This window comes from Pristiophorus japonicus, chromosome 1 (assembly GCF_044704955.1).
Source record: "Pristiophorus japonicus isolate sPriJap1 chromosome 1, sPriJap1.hap1, whole genome shotgun sequence".
NCBI classification, from domain to species: domain Eukaryota; kingdom Metazoa; phylum Chordata; class Chondrichthyes; family Pristiophoridae; genus Pristiophorus; species Pristiophorus japonicus.
This window is the reverse complement of record NC_091977.1, coordinates 48,287,841-48,306,580: the sequence shown is the minus strand read 5'-3', so window position 1 is coordinate 48,306,580 and position 18,740 is coordinate 48,287,841. Positions and strand designations below refer to the sequence as shown.

The following is an 18,740-nucleotide window of genomic DNA, read 5'->3' as shown; positions in this document are numbered from 1 at the left end:
CAATATTGCCTGGGGTTAATTTTTAAAACTATTGTTTTGCATACTGCAGACTACAGTTCGTAGCGTCACCATCATAACAGTGTAAGTGTCCAGCGCACTCTCACAGATGATACCAAGACGTTCCTTACAGGGCACATGGCTTTTAAGGAGTTGCCTACTTTCTCCCTTGCCCAAACAGGAATAAAAACTGATTTAATTAGTTCAAAGCCTCATATGGTGCAAGGTCAGAAAAACAATTGCTCCACTCCTGGTGGGAGCAGAGAAGCAGATAAATAACTGAAATAGCATATTAAGGGCAATTCCCAATACTACAAAGTAGCTGAGATTAGATCCAACAGTTTATAATTTAAAAAATGCTAAATCTCTTTGTATATTAGGTCATGGTCGCGTGGTCAAAGTACAGAATAAAGAGAGAAGCCCAGCTGTATGAGAATCCATTAAAACATTCACAATTCTAATTTCCAGCAGTCCAAACATGACACATATTCTATAATCATCAACATACAACTAGTGAGTTTCTCATGTCCGAGTGCTTTACAAGGGGAAGTATTTGACAGTTGGAGGCCCAGAGGAAACGCAAGACACAGTCGGGAGATAGCAAAGTAGTTTTGGAAGAGTTCCTGAGGCCATGGGCATAATGTCATCAAGCTCCTGAGTATTCAGTTCACACCGCAAAGTGTGGGATAAATTGAACGGGAGTTATATCTTCTTGTCAGAATAAGGTCATTTGTTTAGTACTTTTAATTATTATTGCAACCTCTCACATATTATGTGCAGTTTTACACTGAAAACTGAATCTGAAGTGCAGATGAGCATTATACAAGAAGAAGAAAATGCACATCCCACAATAGATTGGTGTGCAAAATCAAAGCACATGGTATTGGGGGTAATGTATTGACGTGGATAAAGAACTGGTTGGCAGACAGGAAGCAGAGAGTCGGGATAAACGGGTCCTTTTCAGATTGGCAGGCAGTGACTAGTGGGGTGCCGCAGGACTCAGTGCTGGGACCCCAGCTCTTTACAATATACACCAATGATTTAGATGAAGGAATTGAGTGTAATATCTCCAAGTTTGCAGATGACACTAAACTGGGTGGCGGTGTGAGCTGTGATGAGGACGCTAAAAGGCTGCAGGGTGACTTAGACAGGTTAGGTGAGCGGGCCAATGCATGGCAGATGCAGTATAATGTGGATAAATGTGAGGTTATCCACTTTGGGGGCAAAAACATGAAGGCAGAATATTATCTGAATGGCGGCAGATTAGGAAAGGGGGAGGTGCAACGAGACCTGGGTGTCATGGTTCATCAGACATTGAAAGTTGACATGCAGGTACAGTAGACGGTGAAGGCGGCAAATGGTATGTTGACCTTCATAGCTAGGGGATTTGAGTATAGGAGCAGGGAGGTCTTACTGCAGTTGTACAGGGCCTTGGTGAGGCCTCACCTGGAATATTTTGTTCAGTTTTGGTCTCCTAATCTGAGGAAGGACGTTCTTGCTATTGAGGGAGTGCAGCGAAGGTTCACCAGACTGATTCCCAGATGGCAGGACTGACATATGAGGAGAGACTGGATCAACTGGGCCTTTATACACTGGAGTTTAGAAGGATGAGAGGGGATCTCATAGAAACTTATAAGATTCTGACGGGACTGGACAGGTTAGATGCGGGAAGAATGTTCCCGATGATGGGGCAGTCCAGAACCAGGGGATACAGTTTTAGGATAAGGGATAGGCCATTTAGGACTGAGATGAGGAGAAACTTCTTCACTCAGAGAGTTGTTAACCTGTGGAATTTCCTACCGCGGAGAGTTGTTGAGGCCAGTTCATTGGATATATTCAAGAGGGAGTTAGATATGGCCCTTACGGCTAAAGAGATCAAGGGGTATGGAGAAAAAGCAGGAAAGGGGTACTGAGGGAATGATCTTATTGAATGGTGGTGCAGACTCGAAGGGCCGAATGGCCTACTCCTGCACCTAATTTCTATGTTTCTATGTTTAATACAACAGTGACGACACTCCAAAAGTACTTCATTGGCTGTAAAGTGCTTTGAGATCTCCGGTGGTTGTAAAAGACTTTCTTTATATAACAACTTGTATATAGTATGAGTAATGTAGAAAAACACCCCAAAATACAGGGACATTGGGACAAGTCCACACAACTAATGGGGAGGGGAGCCTCTCCTGCTGACAGCACAGATCAGAATTTCATAAACAATGTGTGCTTTGCAATGTGTACTTGTGATGGAACCGGCTCCAGTCAGGACTGCAGACAGGTCACGTCAACCCACAACGTCTACTTCACATCCTTCCGAAACTGCAATTTTCCCGACTACCCTTTTCTCCCCCTGCTCCAGAACATTCGCTTAATGTTTCTCCCCATCCGTGATTTTACATAGTATTTACAACACAGAAACAGGCCATTCGGCCCAACTGGTCTATGCCGGTGTTTATGCTCCATACAAGCCTCCTACCACCCTACTTCATCTCACCCTACCAGCATATCCTTCGATTCCTTTCTCGCTCATTTACTTATCTAGCTTCCCCTAAATAGATCTGTGCTCAACTACTCCATGTGGTAGCAAGTTCTACATTCTAACCACTTTCTGGGTAAAAATGTCTCTCCTGAATTCCCTATTGGATTTATTTATGGCCCTAGTTCTGGTCTCGCCCGCAAGCATCTTCTCTATTGAACCCTTTCAAATATTGAAGACCTCTATCGGGTCACCTCTCAGTTATCCTCCCATTTCTAGAGAAAAGAGCGCCAGCCTGTTCAATCTTTCCTGATAGATATAACCTCTCAGTTCTATTTTCTTGAAATACACACTGACCGCCATTACGAATATTCTCAAGTCAATCCAATCAATCATGGTTTTGGATGCCTCCTCCTTCCTTATGGGGAAGCAACTGGCCATGCTGACATAGCTGGGATCTGGTGTCCACCATGGAAGCTAAACCTACATACTACCACCACATTCCAAATATATACATTTACAGAAACAGACGTTATGCACGCGAGAGACTACAGAATATAATATTCAGTGGTCTGCATCCCACACAGAAATTTAAATGAAAATAAAAGCTGTTATCAAGTGATCAGTAGCTGCACAGAACCGTTTCCTTACTCTTTAATACATAATCCATGACATTTAAACTTCTGATCAGCGAATGACCCATGAAACTTATCAAACGTCAATTACGTGCTGAGCTACTGAGATATTACAGTCCATCCATAACCCTTTGAAAATCAGAGGGATTCCTGCACAAGAGCAGGGGACATATTTCCTGCATCACAGTTACACGGAAATTACGGTGAAATTTACGCTGATCTCACCAACAGAAACTTACGTCCAAATTTCCTGTGGAGCTAATTTGCCCACACCAGAACCGAAAACAAGCAGAAATGCAGCGTCACCAATAGGGACAATATATCGGCTTGCTGCCTGCCACCATGGCGCTGCACTCTCGGAGCATCTTCCCTCTGCAACTCCTCTTCTATTATTATCTAGAACAAGGGGTATGCCCACCGGAAAGACCATTCTAGCTGCTTAGTCCTCTGAACACCTGGCAGGTGCGGGGACGGGCGGCGGCTCTGAAACATTGGGCTCAGAGAGACCGACTGCGCCTTAGTCAAGTATGGTGCAGGTCTTTTCTTTTCTAAAAAGAAGGATTTAAAAAAAAATAAAAATCACGGAAAAGAAAAACTTTCAAACTCCAGAAATCTCAGTTACGCCAATATCAGGTGATGAGCCTAAACTGTTGGGTGTAAATCTACACCAGCCTATTATACACATAAATTCATGAAACTTACACGCGGTGGTCTTCTGCTTGGGGGCAGCACAATGTAAAGGAGCGGCGCAGGGTTTTGGTCAACAAGTCTTGGAAGTGGGGCAAATGACCGAGTATATTCGTAAATAGCGATGTTTCTGCATCAAACAGGTGCAAATTGCTATGCCATGCATTTCCTGGTGTAACTCCGCTTTTACAGCGTAGTTGCGCCAAATCTTACCAGGAAATTCCAGGTAAAGAACACTTTGCACCCAGTTTAACCAAATAAAAACATTTACAAGCAAAATATGGCGTAGATCATATAGAAATCCCTCTTCACTCCCTTACACTCATGTATATTCCCTTTGACAGCTGTTAACAATCCTGTTTCTAACATCCCTGGATAGGTGTAAAAACATCAGTATTACCAGTTACTACCTGCAACTTCAGCATTCTACACAGTCTACATCTTTCCAATGATGAAATATTATTTGCCAGACTCTAGGAAAATAAAAGTTCTCTTGATCCTGGAGGAATGAGTACAGGATAAAGCTCTGTAAATCACTGGGCATTTTGAGGACAGAGCAACGACCCAAAGCAGGGAGGACGTGTTAAATGGCGGTGTGTCAGATTTTGTTGTCCCAGGCCATCTCATCTAAGGGGCCACGTTTGCAAACTCGGAAGTGTAGCAAACATTGAGGAAGATAGTAACAAACTTCAGGTAGACTGGTGAAATGGGCAGACACAAGACAGATGAGATTTAACACAGAGAAGAGTGAAGTGATACATTTTGGTAGGAAGAATGAAGACAGGCAATATAAACTAAATTATACAGTTTCAAAAGGGGATGCAGGAACAGAGAGATCTGGGGGTGTACACATTCAAATCTTTGAAGGTGACAGGACAAGTTGATAAGGCTGTGATAAAAACATACAAGATCCTTGGCTTTATAAATAGAGCCATGGAGTACAAAAGCAAGGTCGATGTGGTAATCCTTTATAAAACACTGGTTAAGCCCCAGCTGGAGTATTGTGGCCAATTTTGGACACCTCACTTTAGGTATTAGAGAGGGTGCAGAAAAGATTTGCCAGAATGATACTAGGAATGCGGGACTTCGGTTACGTGGAGCGACGAGAAGCTTGTTCTTCATACAGCAGTGAAGGTAAAGGGGAGATTTAATAGAGTTGTTCAAAATCATGAAGGAGTTAGATTGAGTAAATAAGGAAAAACTTCCAGTGGCAGAAGGGTCAGTAACCAGAGGACACAGATTTAAAGTAATTGGCAAGAGAACCAGAGACGACACGAGGAGAAATTTGTTTATATAGTGAGTTGTTATACTTTCAAAAGGAAATTAGATAAATACCTGAAAGAGACACATTTACAGGGCTATGGTGAAAGGACAGGGGAGAAGGACTTGAATGGCTTGGAATGGCACAGACATGGTGGGCCAAATGGTCTCCTCCTGTGCTGCATCATTCTATGATTCTATTAATAACATCCTTCCTAGTGTCCAAAATTGCACTAAGTACTTTAGGTTGGGAGGGGGACAAATATTCGAGCCCGTGCTTTAAAAAGCAGCGTCCATTCTTTGGAGGTTTATTCTATCATGTGTTGTACCGTTAATTAAAATCTGTCACTTTGCATCATGGACATTATCAACCACATCACAACATCATCTTAGTTCTATCTTGATATCAATTCACTGAAGACCTGCAGCTGTGTTTCATTCCAACAGAATAAACAGTCACTATCGCAATTTTCTGTTTACAAACAATTCCCAAACATAATTTAGCAGTTAGAAATTTCAAGTCAAATTCCAGTTGATTTAAATTAACACAAGTAATCTGCAAGTCTCCAAATGGAATTTTGTAAATTGTATATTGAAATTGTGAAGTTTACTTTCATTAAAATTAAAACTACAGCATCATTCGCAGTTCAACAGCTGGACAGCTTAAAATAGCTATGCCTGTCAGATGGAAGGATTGCTTATAGATACATATACCTCATACAAGGTCACACACTATTTGTAAATACAAATACAAATAGTTGCAACGTCCCGAATCCGGAATTCCGAAAACCAGAATTGTCCGAAAACTGGACATTTCGGCGAGGAGTGGAAACATAGAAAGTAGTTGCAGGAGCAGGCCATTCGGCCCTTCTAGCCTGCACCGCCATTCAATGAGTTCATGGTTGAACATGCAACTTCAGTACCCCATTCCTGCTTTCTCACCATACCCCTTGATCCCCCTAGTAGTAAGGACTACATCTAACTCCTTTTTGAATATATTTAGTGAATTGGCCTCAACAACTTTCTGTGGTAGAGAATTCCACAGGTTCACCACTCTCTGGATGAAGAAGTTCCTCCTCATTTCGGTCCTAAATGGCTTACCCCTTATCCTTAGACTGTGGCCCTGGTTCTGGACTTCCCCAACATTGGGAACATTCTTCCTGCATCTAACCTGTCTAAACCCGTCAGAATTTTAAAAGTTTCTATGAGGTCCCCTCTCATTCTTCTGAACTCCAGTGAATACAAGCCCAGTTGATCCAGTCTTTCTTGATAGGTCAGCCCCGCCATCCCGGGAATCAGTCTGGTGAACCTTCGCTGCACTCCCTCAATAGCAAGAATGTCCTTCCTCGGGTTAGGAGACCAAAACTGTACACAATACTCCAGGTGTGGCCTCACCAATGCCCTGTACAACTATAGCAACACCTCCCTGCCCCTGTACTCAAATCTCCTCGCTATGAAAGCCAACATGCCATTTGCTTTCTTAACCGCCTGCTGTACCTGCATGCCAACCTTCAATGACTGATGTACCATGACACCAGGTCTCGTTGCACCTTCCCTTTTCCTAATGTGTCACCATTCAGATAATAGTTTGTGTCTCTGTTTTTACCACCAAAGTGGATAACCTCACATTTATCCACATTATACTTCATCTGCCATGCATTTGCCCACTCACCTAACCTATCCAAGTCGCTCTGCAGCCTCATAGCATCCTTCTCGCAGCTCACACTGCCACCTAACTTAGTGTCATCCGCAAATTTGGAGATACTACATTTAATCCCCTCGTCTAAATCATTAATGTACAATGTAAACAGCTGGGGCCCCAGCACAGAACCTTGCGGTACCCCACTAGTCGCCGCCTGCCATTCTGAAAAGTACCCATTTACTCCTACTCTTTGCTTCCTGTCTGACAACCAGTTCTCAATCCATGTCAGCACACTACCCCCAATCCCATGTGCTTTAACTTTGCACATTAATCTCTTGTGTGGGACCTTGTCGAAAACCTTCTGAAAGTCCAAATATACCACATCAACTGGTTCTCCCTTGTCCACTCTACTGGAAACATCCTCAAAAAATTCCAGAAGATTTGTCAAGCATGATTTCCCGTTCATAAATCCATGCTGACTTGGACCTATCATGTCACCTCTTTCCAAATGCGCTGCTATGACATCCTTAATAATTGATTCCATCATTTTACCCACTACCGATGTCAGGCTGACCGGTCTATAATTCCCTGTTTTCTCTCTCCCTCCTTTTTTTTTTTAAAAAGTGGGGTTACATTGGCTACCCTCCACTCGATAGGAACAGATCCAGAGTCAATGGAATGTTGGAAAATGACTGTCAATGCATCCGCTATTTCCAAGGCCACCTCCTTAAGTACTCTGTGATGCAGTCCATCAGGCCCTGGGGATTTATCGGCCTTCAATCCCATTAATTTCCCCAACACAATTTTCCGACTAATAAGGATTTCCCTCAGTTCCTCCTCCTTACTAGACCCTCTGACCCCTCTTATATCCGGAAGGTTGTTAATGTCCTCCTTAGTGAATACCGAACCAAAGTACTTGTTTAATTGGTCCGCCATTTCTTTGTTCCCCGTTATGACTTCCCCTGATTCTGACTGCAGGGGACCTACGTTTGTTTTTATTAACCTTTTTCTCTTTACATATCTATAGAAACTTTTGCAATCCGTCTTAATGTTCCCTGCAAGCTTCTTCTCGTACTCCATTTTCCCTGCCCTAATCAAACCCTTTGTCCTCCTCTGCTGAGTTCTAAATTTCTCCCAGTCTCCGGATTCACTGCTATTTCTGGTCAATTTGTATGCCACTTCCTTGGCTTTAATACTATCCCTGATTTCCCTTGATAGCCACGGTTGAGCCACCTTCTCTTTTTTATTTTTACGACAGACAGGAATGTACAATTGTTGTAGTTCAGCCATGCGGTCTCCAAATGTCTGCCATTGCCCATCCACAGTCAACCCCTTAAGTATCATTCGCCAATCAATCCTAGCCAATTCATGCCTCATACCTTCAAAGTTACCCTTCTTTAAGTTCTGGACCTTGGTCTCTGAATTAACTGTTTCATTCTCCAGCCTAATGCAGAATTCCACCATATTATGGTCACTCTTCCCCAAGGGGCCTCGCACAACGGAATTGCTAATTAATCCTTTCTCATTACACAACACCCAGTCTAAGATGGCCTCCCCCCTAGTTGGTTCCTCGACATATTGGTCTAGAAAACCATCCCTTATGCACTCCAGGAAATCCTCCTCCACCGTATTGCTTCCAGTTTGGTTAGCCCAATCTATGTGCATATTAAAGTCACCCATTATAACTGCTGTACCCTTATTGCATGCACCCCTAATTTCCTGTTTGATGCCCTCCCCAACATCACTACTACTGTTTGGAGGTCTGTACACAACTCCCACTAACGTTTTTTGCCCTTTGGTGTTCTGCAGCTCTACCCATATAGATTCCACATCATCCAAGCTAATGTCCTTCCGAACTATTGCCTTAATTTCCTCCATAACCAGCAATGCTACCCCACCTCCTTTTCCTTTTATTCTATCTTTCCTGAATGTTGAATACCCCTGGATGTTGAGTTCCCAGCCCTGATCATCCTGGAGCCATGTCTCCATTACCCCAATCACATCATATTTGTTAACATCTATTTGCACAGTTAATTCATCCACCTTATTGCGGATACTCCTTGCATTAAGACACAAAGCCTTCAGGCTTGTTTTTTTAACACCCTTTGTCCTTTTAGAATTTTGCTGTACAATGGCCCTTTTTGTTCTTTGCCTTGGGTTTCTCTGCCGTCCACTTTCCCTCATCTCCTTTCTGTCTTTTGCTTTTGCCTCCTTGTTGTTTCCCTCTGTCTCCCTGCATTGGTTCCCATCCCCCTGCCATATTAGTTTAACTCCTCCCCAACAGCACTAGCAAACACTCCCCCTAGGACATTGGTTCCGGTTCTGCCGAGCTGCAGACCGTCCAGTTTGTACTGGTCCCACCTCCCCCAGAACCGGTTCCAATGCCCCAGGAATTTGAATCCCTCCCTGCTGCACCACTGTTCAAGCCACGTATTCATCTGCGCTATCCTGCGATTCTTACTCTGACTAGCACGTGGCACTGGTAGCAATCCTGAGATTACTACTTTTGAGGTCCTATTTTTTAATTTAGCTCCTAGCTCCTTAAATTCGTTTCGTAGGACCTCATCCCTTTTTTTTTACCTATGTCGTTGGTACCAATGTGCACCACGACAACTGGCTGTTCTCCTTCCCTTTTTAGAATGTCCTGCACCCGCTCCGAAACATCCTTGACCCTTGCACCAGGGAGGCAATATACCATCCTGGAGTCTTGGTTGCGGCCGCAGAAACGCCTATCTATTCCCCTTACAATTGAATCCCCTATCACTATCGCTCTCCGAATCGGCAGGCACCGTGGTCCGAAGTCCGGTACAGATTCGGTCCGCAGCGAGGTCCAAAATCCAGCAAAACCCAAAATCCGGCACGGATTCGGTCTGCGGCGAGGTCTGAAATCCAGCAAAACCCGAAATCCGGCATGGACTCAGTCCCAAGAATTCCGAACGTTGTACCTGTATTAGCATTATTGACTTCTGTGGCGGGGTTTTTTAGTTAGCGGATACACATATTAGTTTTCCTACACTGGCAAACATCCCATAAAACATCAATGTAAACAAGGTGGAGAACTGTGTCATAAACTAGTGAAGAGAATTCTGGGGCGGGGTTCATTTTTAGCTCAATAAAATAATCCAGGAAAACATGTTCAACTTGGTTAAGCATCAAGTTCCAATGAATATTCACATAAACTAAACTACTCAATTTTATACATTATCCAAAAGGAAGAAAGGAATATAAATATTGACAAACAGAAATGTTAACAGACAGTAGTGTAACTGTTCATGTGAACAGCTATCAGTCGGCTAATCACCACAAAATGGGACAGCATGCCACTAACATTGTAGAAATCCTGATTTCCAAGTGTAAAACCAACCTTGAATCCAGCTTATCTTGAATCCTGCCAATAAATGCAAGCCCTTATATACCTAGCTATTTCCTTATCATACTGGAAACACCAACAGGCCAGGCACCACCTATGGAGAGAGGAACGTAGGGTTAATATTTTAGGTCTATGACCCTTCATCAGAACCAACAAAAGTTCTGATGAAGGCTCATCGACCTAAAATGTTAACCCTACTATCCTCTCTCCACAAGTGCTACCTGACCTGCTGAGTCTTTCCAGCCGTGGCTCAGTGGGTAGCATTCTCGCCTCCGAGTTAGAAGGTTGTGGGTTCAAATCCCACTCCAGAGATTTGAGCACATAAACCTAGACTGACACTCCAGTGCAGTGCTGAGGGAGTGCTGCACTGTCAGAGATGCCAGTTTTTGGATGAGACATTAAACCGAGACACTGTCTGCTCTCAGGTGGACGTAAAAAATCCCATGGCACAATTTTGAAGAAGAGCAGGGGAGTTATCTCCTGTGTCCTGGCCAATATTTATCCCTCAATCAGCAGAACAAAAAAAAACAGATTATCTGGTCATTATCACATTGCTGGGACCTTGCTGTGCAATTGGCTGCGAGGTTTCATACATTACAACAGTAACTACACTTCAAAAGTACTTTATTGGCTGTAAAGCACTTTGGGATGTCCTGAGGTCATAAAAGGCGCTACAGGAATGCAAGTCTTTCTTTTCATTGTCTGGTTTTATTTCAGATTTTCAGCAACTGCAGTATTCTGCTTTTCATTAAATTTTAACGGCATTCATTATCTATTTGACACAAGGTGGCTTAACTTGACACCAACATAAAGTTCAAGATGGCAATTATTAATTTTGAGCTTTTGTTGCCCCAGTGACAGTTCAATGTCAAATGCCATGGGTGGCAATCAGTACAGATAAGACTTTGCTTTAAAACTGAAGTGTGCAAACTTTCTGAAGTGCTATTGATTCAAGATTGCTTTTCAAATAGCATTACTACTCTGGCTTTAACAAGTTTATTTTTAGTCATAGATGAAAGAAAAAAAAATATTGCCTACCCTTTTGCAATAATACACGGCCCTGATATAATACTTGAAGCATCAGCATTCAACGTAAATCCAAACATTATTTGAATCCTGTGTACATCAGCAAGGGCAGGTCTGTGTACCCTAACTGTTAGAAGTGGGTCAGATCAGAAGAAGAAAGATGATTCCAGTATTAAACCTCTAAGCTAATGGAGAGAATCATAAAACTTAAAAAACTTATTTTCATGAAGGTGTCAGCCGTGGCTCAGTGGGTAGCACACTCGCCTCTGAGTCAGAAGATTGTGGGTTCAAGTCCCACTCCAGGAACTTGAGCACAAAAAATCTAGGCCGACACTCCAGAGCAGTGCTGAGGGACTGCTGCACTGTCGGAGGTGGCGTCTTTCGGATAAGACATTAAACCGAGGCCCTGTCTGTTCTCTCAAGTGGACGTAAAAGATCCAATGGCACTATTTTGAAGAACAGCAGGGGAGTTATCCTCAGTGTCCTGGCCAATATTTATCCTTCAATCAACATAACAAAAAAACAGATTATCTAGTCATCATCACATTGCTGTTTGTGGGAGCTTGCTTTGCGCAAGTTGGCTGCCGCGTTTCCTACATTACAACAGTGACTACACTCCAAAAGTACTTAATTGGCTGTAAAGCATAGAAACATAGAAAATAGGTGCAGGAGTAGGCCATTCGGCCCTTCGAGCCTGCATCACCATTCAATAAGATCATGGCTGATCATCACCTCAGTACCCTTTGAGACGTCCAGTAGTCGTGAAAGGCGTCATATAAATGCAAGTCTTTCTTTTAAGAGAGAAAATTGGGGAGGATATGATCCAACCTACAAAATATATCAACAATATAGAACCAAGCTACGTAACTTGGACGATGTGCACAGAACTTGAAGATACAGGTTTAAAATGTTTTTAAAGCCTCGAGCAAGATTAGAGTATGAAGAATTTGTGCCCTCCCCCTCTACCGCCACACCCCGCCCTCTGAGCAAAATCAGCTAACGTGGCATTAACTAAAAAAAAATTGGATAACTATCTTCAGAAAAGGCTGGAAATACTTAGCAAGTCCGGCAGCATTTGCAGAATTCTGCACAGATGCTGCCTGACCTGCTGAGTATTTCCAGCATTTTCTGTTTTTATTTCAGATTTCCAGCATCTTGCTTTTGAACATCTGTCCCACCTGTGACAGGGACTGTGGTTCTCGTATTGGACTGTTCAGCCACCTAAGGACTCTTTTTTTTTTTAAAAAGAGTGGAAGCAAGTCTTCCTCAATTCCCGAGGGACTGTCTATGATTTGAATAAATATCTGGTCAGGAATAGATCTGAAAGCTATAGGGATAAATAGACAGAAATGGTCAAATATTCCAACCTTGTGCCTAGAATAAATAATATATATAAATAAATAAAAGGAACATAGAAACAGACACAAATCCTCTAATAAATATTATTGTTAAAAAAACCGTGGTCCTAATAAGAACATTTCAATCAAATGTTGTCACATGGAATTAATATACTCATCAGTATTGTATGTCTATAGGTTAGATCTCCTAGAAATGAGCTGAGAATTACATCAAACAGCATGAATCAATAGCATAAAACCACTAATTACCATTTGAAAGAAGCTCTTTCGTATGGATGTATGACCGGAATAGCAGAGTTTCAACCACTGACAGGTTTAAAAACTGGATCCCCCAGTGTTTTTTCCACTACAACTTCCAACATTTGCAGACTCTAAATCAAAAGCTGGACAAGTAAAGGCAGCAAATAAAATATTATACAATTCTCTTCACTAGAATATCATTTTCAAATATATAATTAATTCATTTGAGATTTATTTAGGAACAAATCTAATCAAATGGGGGGAGGGGGGGGTCCAATTATTTACTAAGGTTTATAAAAGATTCAATTAGAGTTTGGAAATGGGTCATAACTCCTGCATCTTTTCAACGGAGCTCCCTTTATTAAATAGAGACCAACTGACTGTGCTTCAGTGTGCTTCTAAATATAATACTGAAATATTATATAACTCATAATACATTAAATATAACTCACAGGTCAGGAATTCTGATAAGGTTACAGTCCACAAGTGCAAGTTTGTACAATTCGGACCCCAAGATTGTTACAATGCTGATTCACACCCCTAGACAAACATGGAACATTTCAAAGCCCATGTTAGCCAGGTTACTATTCATACCTGCCATGATCAAATGTTGTGGATTAGGTTCCTCCTCCACGACAATACCTCACCTGCATTGCACATTAAGTGGGATATGCAATTAAGTGATCTGCTACAAAGGTAATGAGTGCCTTTCCCAAATCACCATCTATTCCCAGAATGAATTCAGTTTAAACATTGGATTATGGATTTAAAGAATGACCAGCGACTACTGTCTATATAACAAAAATAGTTTCCTGCGTGGTGTAAACAGTGATCATCAATTGTCTTCATTCTCGTTGGTTAAGTGCGCAGTTTGTGTTTCTGCATATTTTCTAGTTTTGTTATCTCACTGACCATATTGCACATGTTTCCCGCAAATTTTCCAAGCTTCACTCCAGTCATAGCAAGAAAATAAATTTCCAACATACAAGCTCCATGACAGTTCCTTACCCATACATCACTAAAATTTAAACAGGTTTGAACATATTGGGCCGGAATTTACTGACAAACAGCAATTTTAATGGCACTCGCCGTTATTACTGTGCGAGTCATCCAGCAACTTGTGGCAAGGAAGAGATATGTCGTGAGTTGCGAATTGCCACAAGTTATTGGACAATTTGTGTCGCTCTGCCGTTATCCTCACATAAACAGCATCTCTTCAGATAATGAAGCAGTCCATGCCCGAATGCAGCAAGACCTGGACGACATTCAGGCTTGGGCTGAAAAGTGGCAAGTAACATTCGCGCCACACAAGTTCCAGGCAATGGCCATCTCCAATAAGTGAGAGTCAAACCATCTCCCCCTGATAGTCAATGGCATTACCATCGTGGAATTCTGCACCATCAATATTCTGGGGGCTCACCATTGACCAGAAACTTAACTGGACCAGCCACATAAATACAATGGCTACAAGAGCAGGTCAGAGGCTGGGTATTCTGCGGCGAGTGTCTCACCTCCTGACTCCCCAAAGCCTTTCCACCATCTACATGCACTGCAGCAACTCACCATGGCTTCTGTGGCAACACCTCCCAAGCCCACGGCCTCTACCACCTAGAAGGACAAGGGCAGCAGGTGACTGGGAACACCATCACCTACAAATTCCCCTCCAAATTACACACCATCCTGACTTGGAAACATATCGCTGTTCTTCACCATCGCTGAGCCAAAATCCTGGAACTCCCTCCCCAACAGCACTGTGGGAGTACCTTCACCACACGGACTGCAGCGGTTCAAGAAGGCAGCTCACCATCACCTTCACAAGGAAATTAGGGATGGGCAATAAATGCTGGCCTCACCAGTGACGCCCACATCCCAGGAACAATTTTTTTTTTTTAAATCTCACACTCAACCTCCCCATGAGTTTCATGAAATTGCTGCATTTGCACATTAATGACCAATTAAGCTCACCGCAGAAGGTTAGAGCTGGTACCGAACAGAGGAAGTACCATTTTAATGGCGAGATTTATGACTCTACAATGCCACTCAATCTATCCTGCCCATAAAGGGAACAATTGTAATTTGAGTCTCATTACTGCAGGTAGTAAATTGTTGCTAGAGATTTCACTTAAAATTTTTAAAAAATCTTATTTTTCTTTTTTCCTCTCAATCTAATCTTTCTCTCCCTCTCTATTTCTCCTCTCTTCGACTCTAATTAACCCCATTTCTTTCTCTGTCGTCTCTCTGTTTCTTTCCCAATCCTTAAATCTCATTGCGTACGACGACAGACTTGGCCTTTCTATGCCGTTATCAGCTCGCACTTCCAGCAATTTGCAGTGCAAAGAAAGTCAAGCTGACGGTCAAGGAGAAAATGTCTAACTAACGGGGCACACAGCGGGATTCCCCGCTCCAGTAAATTCTGGGCCAATTAATGCATTAAAAATAATTGAACAATTCCAAAAAACACACCCAACCCCATCTTCTAATCGCTGAAAACAACTTTCCCTTGCAGACTGATGTGCCTTACAGGATGCACCCTCCGCTGATAATTTGCTTCCTGGTCTACCAGCCGAGGCCTGACCTACTGAGTCCCCGGGTAAACAATCATCCACAAAGAATCCACATACACACGCAACCCAACTTTGCGCCTGCATCTGCCTCCTATCCCAAGACTTCGTCAGTCCCAGCCAATGCAAATTGTAGAACCAGACTACAATTCCCAGGAGCCACATCAATGCCATAGCAGTGTCAGCAATGGTATTAAAGTTGCTGACTCTGGACTCTCAAACCTGCTAATTAATAAGACAAAGCATTAGCTAGAATCTTACACCAAAGTCTCTCTGCGCCTCTGCTCCTTTTAAACTTTTACTGTTTAATGCACTTTTCTTACCATTTTTTCCCTACAAAATGTAACACCTCACATTTCTCAGTGTCAAACTTCATCTGACATCTACCTGCCCCATTTACTAATCTCTTTATGTCACACTGAAGGTTCAGTGGGTAGCACATTCGCCTCCGAGTCAGATTCTTGAACTACCGGGGAGTCAAGGGTTATGGGGAACAGGCAGGAAAATGGAGTTGAGGCCCCACTCAGTCGCCGGTTGAAATACCATCGGAGTCCCATGTACATCACTGGACCCAGATTTGGATTAATGCATGAAACAGACGCCTCGGTTATTTGAAACAGCAGCTTTGAAATTGTGCGAGATGGAAATTAAGCAGGAAATTGACCGGTTCCATTTTAACATCCACTCTGCGCAGTTTTCGGTGTACATGTAGAACCTGATGTGTTTTCGGATGATAGGTAGCATTTTCGCCGAGGGGTAGCATATAGATGAGTAATAGGAGGGGGCTTTGGGGACTAGAGGTAAGGGTGCAGGAATAGAAGCTGTTGCAGGTGATTCTCTGGATACGAATGGATAGTTAGGAATAGAACCAGGCGAGTGCAGGCCCAACCAGCTTGACGAAGGAGGAGGAGGAATTTGTTGCTTATAACTGAATTGAATTGTCAGATAATCCGAATGAAAGAAAGACTATCAGCGGAGAGTGCATCCTGTGAAGCACATCAGACTGCAAGGGAAAGTTATTTTCAGCGATTAGAAGATGGGGTTGGGTGTGTTTTTCGGATTTGTTCATTTATTTTCTCTCTTCAGTCTTTCTTTCATTCGGATTATCTGATAATTCAATTCAGTTTTGAGCAACAAGTTCCTCCTTCTCCTTAGTCAAGCTGGGTGGGCCTGCACTCGCCTGGTTCTATTCCTAACTATCCATTCGTATCCAGAGAATCATCTGCAACAGCTTCTGTTCCTGCACCATTACCTCTAGTCCCCAAAGCCCCCTCCTATTACTCATCTATATGCTACCCCTCGGCGACATCATCCGAAAACACATCAGGTTCCACATGTACACTGATGACACCCAGCTCTACCTCACCACCACCCCTTTCGACCACTTCACGGTCTCCAAGTTGTCTCCAGTGCTGGATGAGCAGAAATTTCCTCCATCTAAATACTGGGAAGACCAAAGCCATTGTCTCCAGTCCCCACCTCAAAATCTGTCCCCGAGCCACCAACTCTATCACTCTCACTGGCAACTGTGAGGCTAAACCAGACTGTTCACAATCTTGGTGTCGCATCTGATCCAGACTACATATCAGTGCCATCACTAAGACCACCTACTTCCACCTCCATGACATCACTCGAATCCGCCCCTTCCTCAGCTCATCTGCTGCTGAAACCTTCATCCATGCCTCTGTTATCTCCAGACTTGACCATTCCAACACACTCCTGGTCAGCCTCCCATCATCCATCCTCTAGAAGATCATCCAAAACTCTGCTGCCTGTGTCCTAACTTCCACCAAGTCCTATTCAACCATCATCCGTGTGCTTGCTGACCAACATTGGCTCCCGGTTGGGCAATGCCTCGATTTAAAAAGGTTCGTCCTAGTTTTCAAATCCCTCCATAGCCACACCCTTCACTATCTCTGTAACCTCCTCCAGCCCCACAACCCACCAAGATATTTGTGCTCCTCTAATTCTGGTCTCTTGCACATCCCTGATTATAATCGCTCCACCAATGGTGGCCGTGCCTTCAACTGCCGAGGTCCTAAGATCTGAAATTCCCTCCCTAAACCTTACTGCCTCTCTTTCCTCCTTTAAGACACTCCTTAAAATCTACCTCTTTGACCACCCGTTCTAATATCTCATGTGGCTCGGTGTCAAATATTTTCTCATAACATTCCTATAAAGTGCCTTGGGACGTTTTACTACGTTGAAGGCATCATAGAAATGCAAGTTGTTGTTGTTTCCCATGTTATTTACATTGGTCAATTTAAATGATTGGATAATGCATTTTTTTTTTAAAAGCATAACCAACTTGAAATGATCAATGGATTGTAACTTTACCATACTGATGCCATGCATGAATGTGTTTTTGCTCCAAATATTGTTTCTGTGCTACCTACCTGTTGCATATTACTCCCATCCTGCATTCTGCCCAGTGTTTAGCATGAATTAAACGGCAGTCAAAATGAGTTGCAGTACAACATATGCCATCAACAGAAATGCAACCAATTGGGTGCAAAGTTGTGTGAGCCATGTGTAGCAGCAGGGTGGATTCTAACGATGGCACCAAATACACACACACCAATGCAACATTATTTACACCTTGGCTGTCATGTACTTTAAAAAAAAAACATAAAGAAGCACCAAAGATCAAATGCACATACTCGTTCACTTTCCTCGTCTGCTTCTGGGTCGGGTGCTTCCTCGTCGGTGCTGCGCTCCTCGGGCTCTGCCTCTTCCCCCTCCTGGCCTCGGGGCACTTGCTGAAGCTCCGAGTCGGAGCAGTCGTTATTGTCCCCAGCGCTGGGGTTCTGCTCGCCCTCCGACAGCGTGTCGGACGAGCTTTCGGAAGCATCCCGCTCCGGTAAGTCTTCCAGCTTCCCCTCCATACTTGTGGTGGCGCCAGCACCCAATAAATTCCTCCTTATTTTGCCCAGCACTTGGAGCAACAAGAAAACCCACCCCCCCAAAAATACCCACAACCCAGGTGCTACTCTATCATAGTGGTTGTTGTGTGTTTTTCTTGTTCCCTTCCATCCTCCTCTCCCAATACCCGAGCCTGAGCAAAGGCAGGCGCTGCCTGTGACAGAACTTTGTTGTATTGAGGTGGCAGCGCAGCAAACACTGGTGCGCGCGTCTCTCCCGGGCTCGCGTTCCATGCGAGCCTCTGCCCCGCCCCTTCCCACCCTCTGCAGCCTGCACCCCGGCTTGACTGACAGCAGCCCACAACCAATGCAGCCACTGCCTGCTAAAGCAATTCCAGCATCACCCCCCCCCCCCCGCCCCAACAAGGGATGGAGCTGGTGACCAGAAGTGATAAATAGAGGCATCGAGCACAAAAATAAGCAAGGAAGTTATGATCAACCTTTACAAAAACACTGCTTCGGCCTCACCTGGAGTATTGTGTCCAATTATGGGCCGCCATCTTTCAAAGAAAGAAAGACTAGCATTTATATAGCGCCTTTCACGGCCACCGGACATCTCAAAGCGCTTTACGT

The 18,740-nt window shown here is 43.5% G+C and overlaps 1 protein-coding gene across 4 annotated transcripts in view; it reads right to left on the bottom strand.

Annotated features, from left to right (window-relative positions):
• The window catches only part of mast4 (microtubule associated serine/threonine kinase family member 4), a 532,941-nt gene extending 514,561 nt beyond the window's left edge, over positions 1 to 18,380 (bottom strand). For all 4 annotated transcript variants that reach the window (XM_070879482.1, XM_070879491.1, XM_070879499.1 and 1 more), the window contains exon 1: positions 17,907 to 18,380. In XM_070879482.1, coding sequence (XP_070735583.1) covers positions 17,907 to 18,131 — 225 coding nt within the window. In that variant the 5' untranslated portion in view covers positions 18,132 to 18,380. The remainder of the gene's footprint in view (positions 1 to 17,906) is intronic.
• Positions 18,381 to 18,740: the final 360 nt, after the last annotated feature.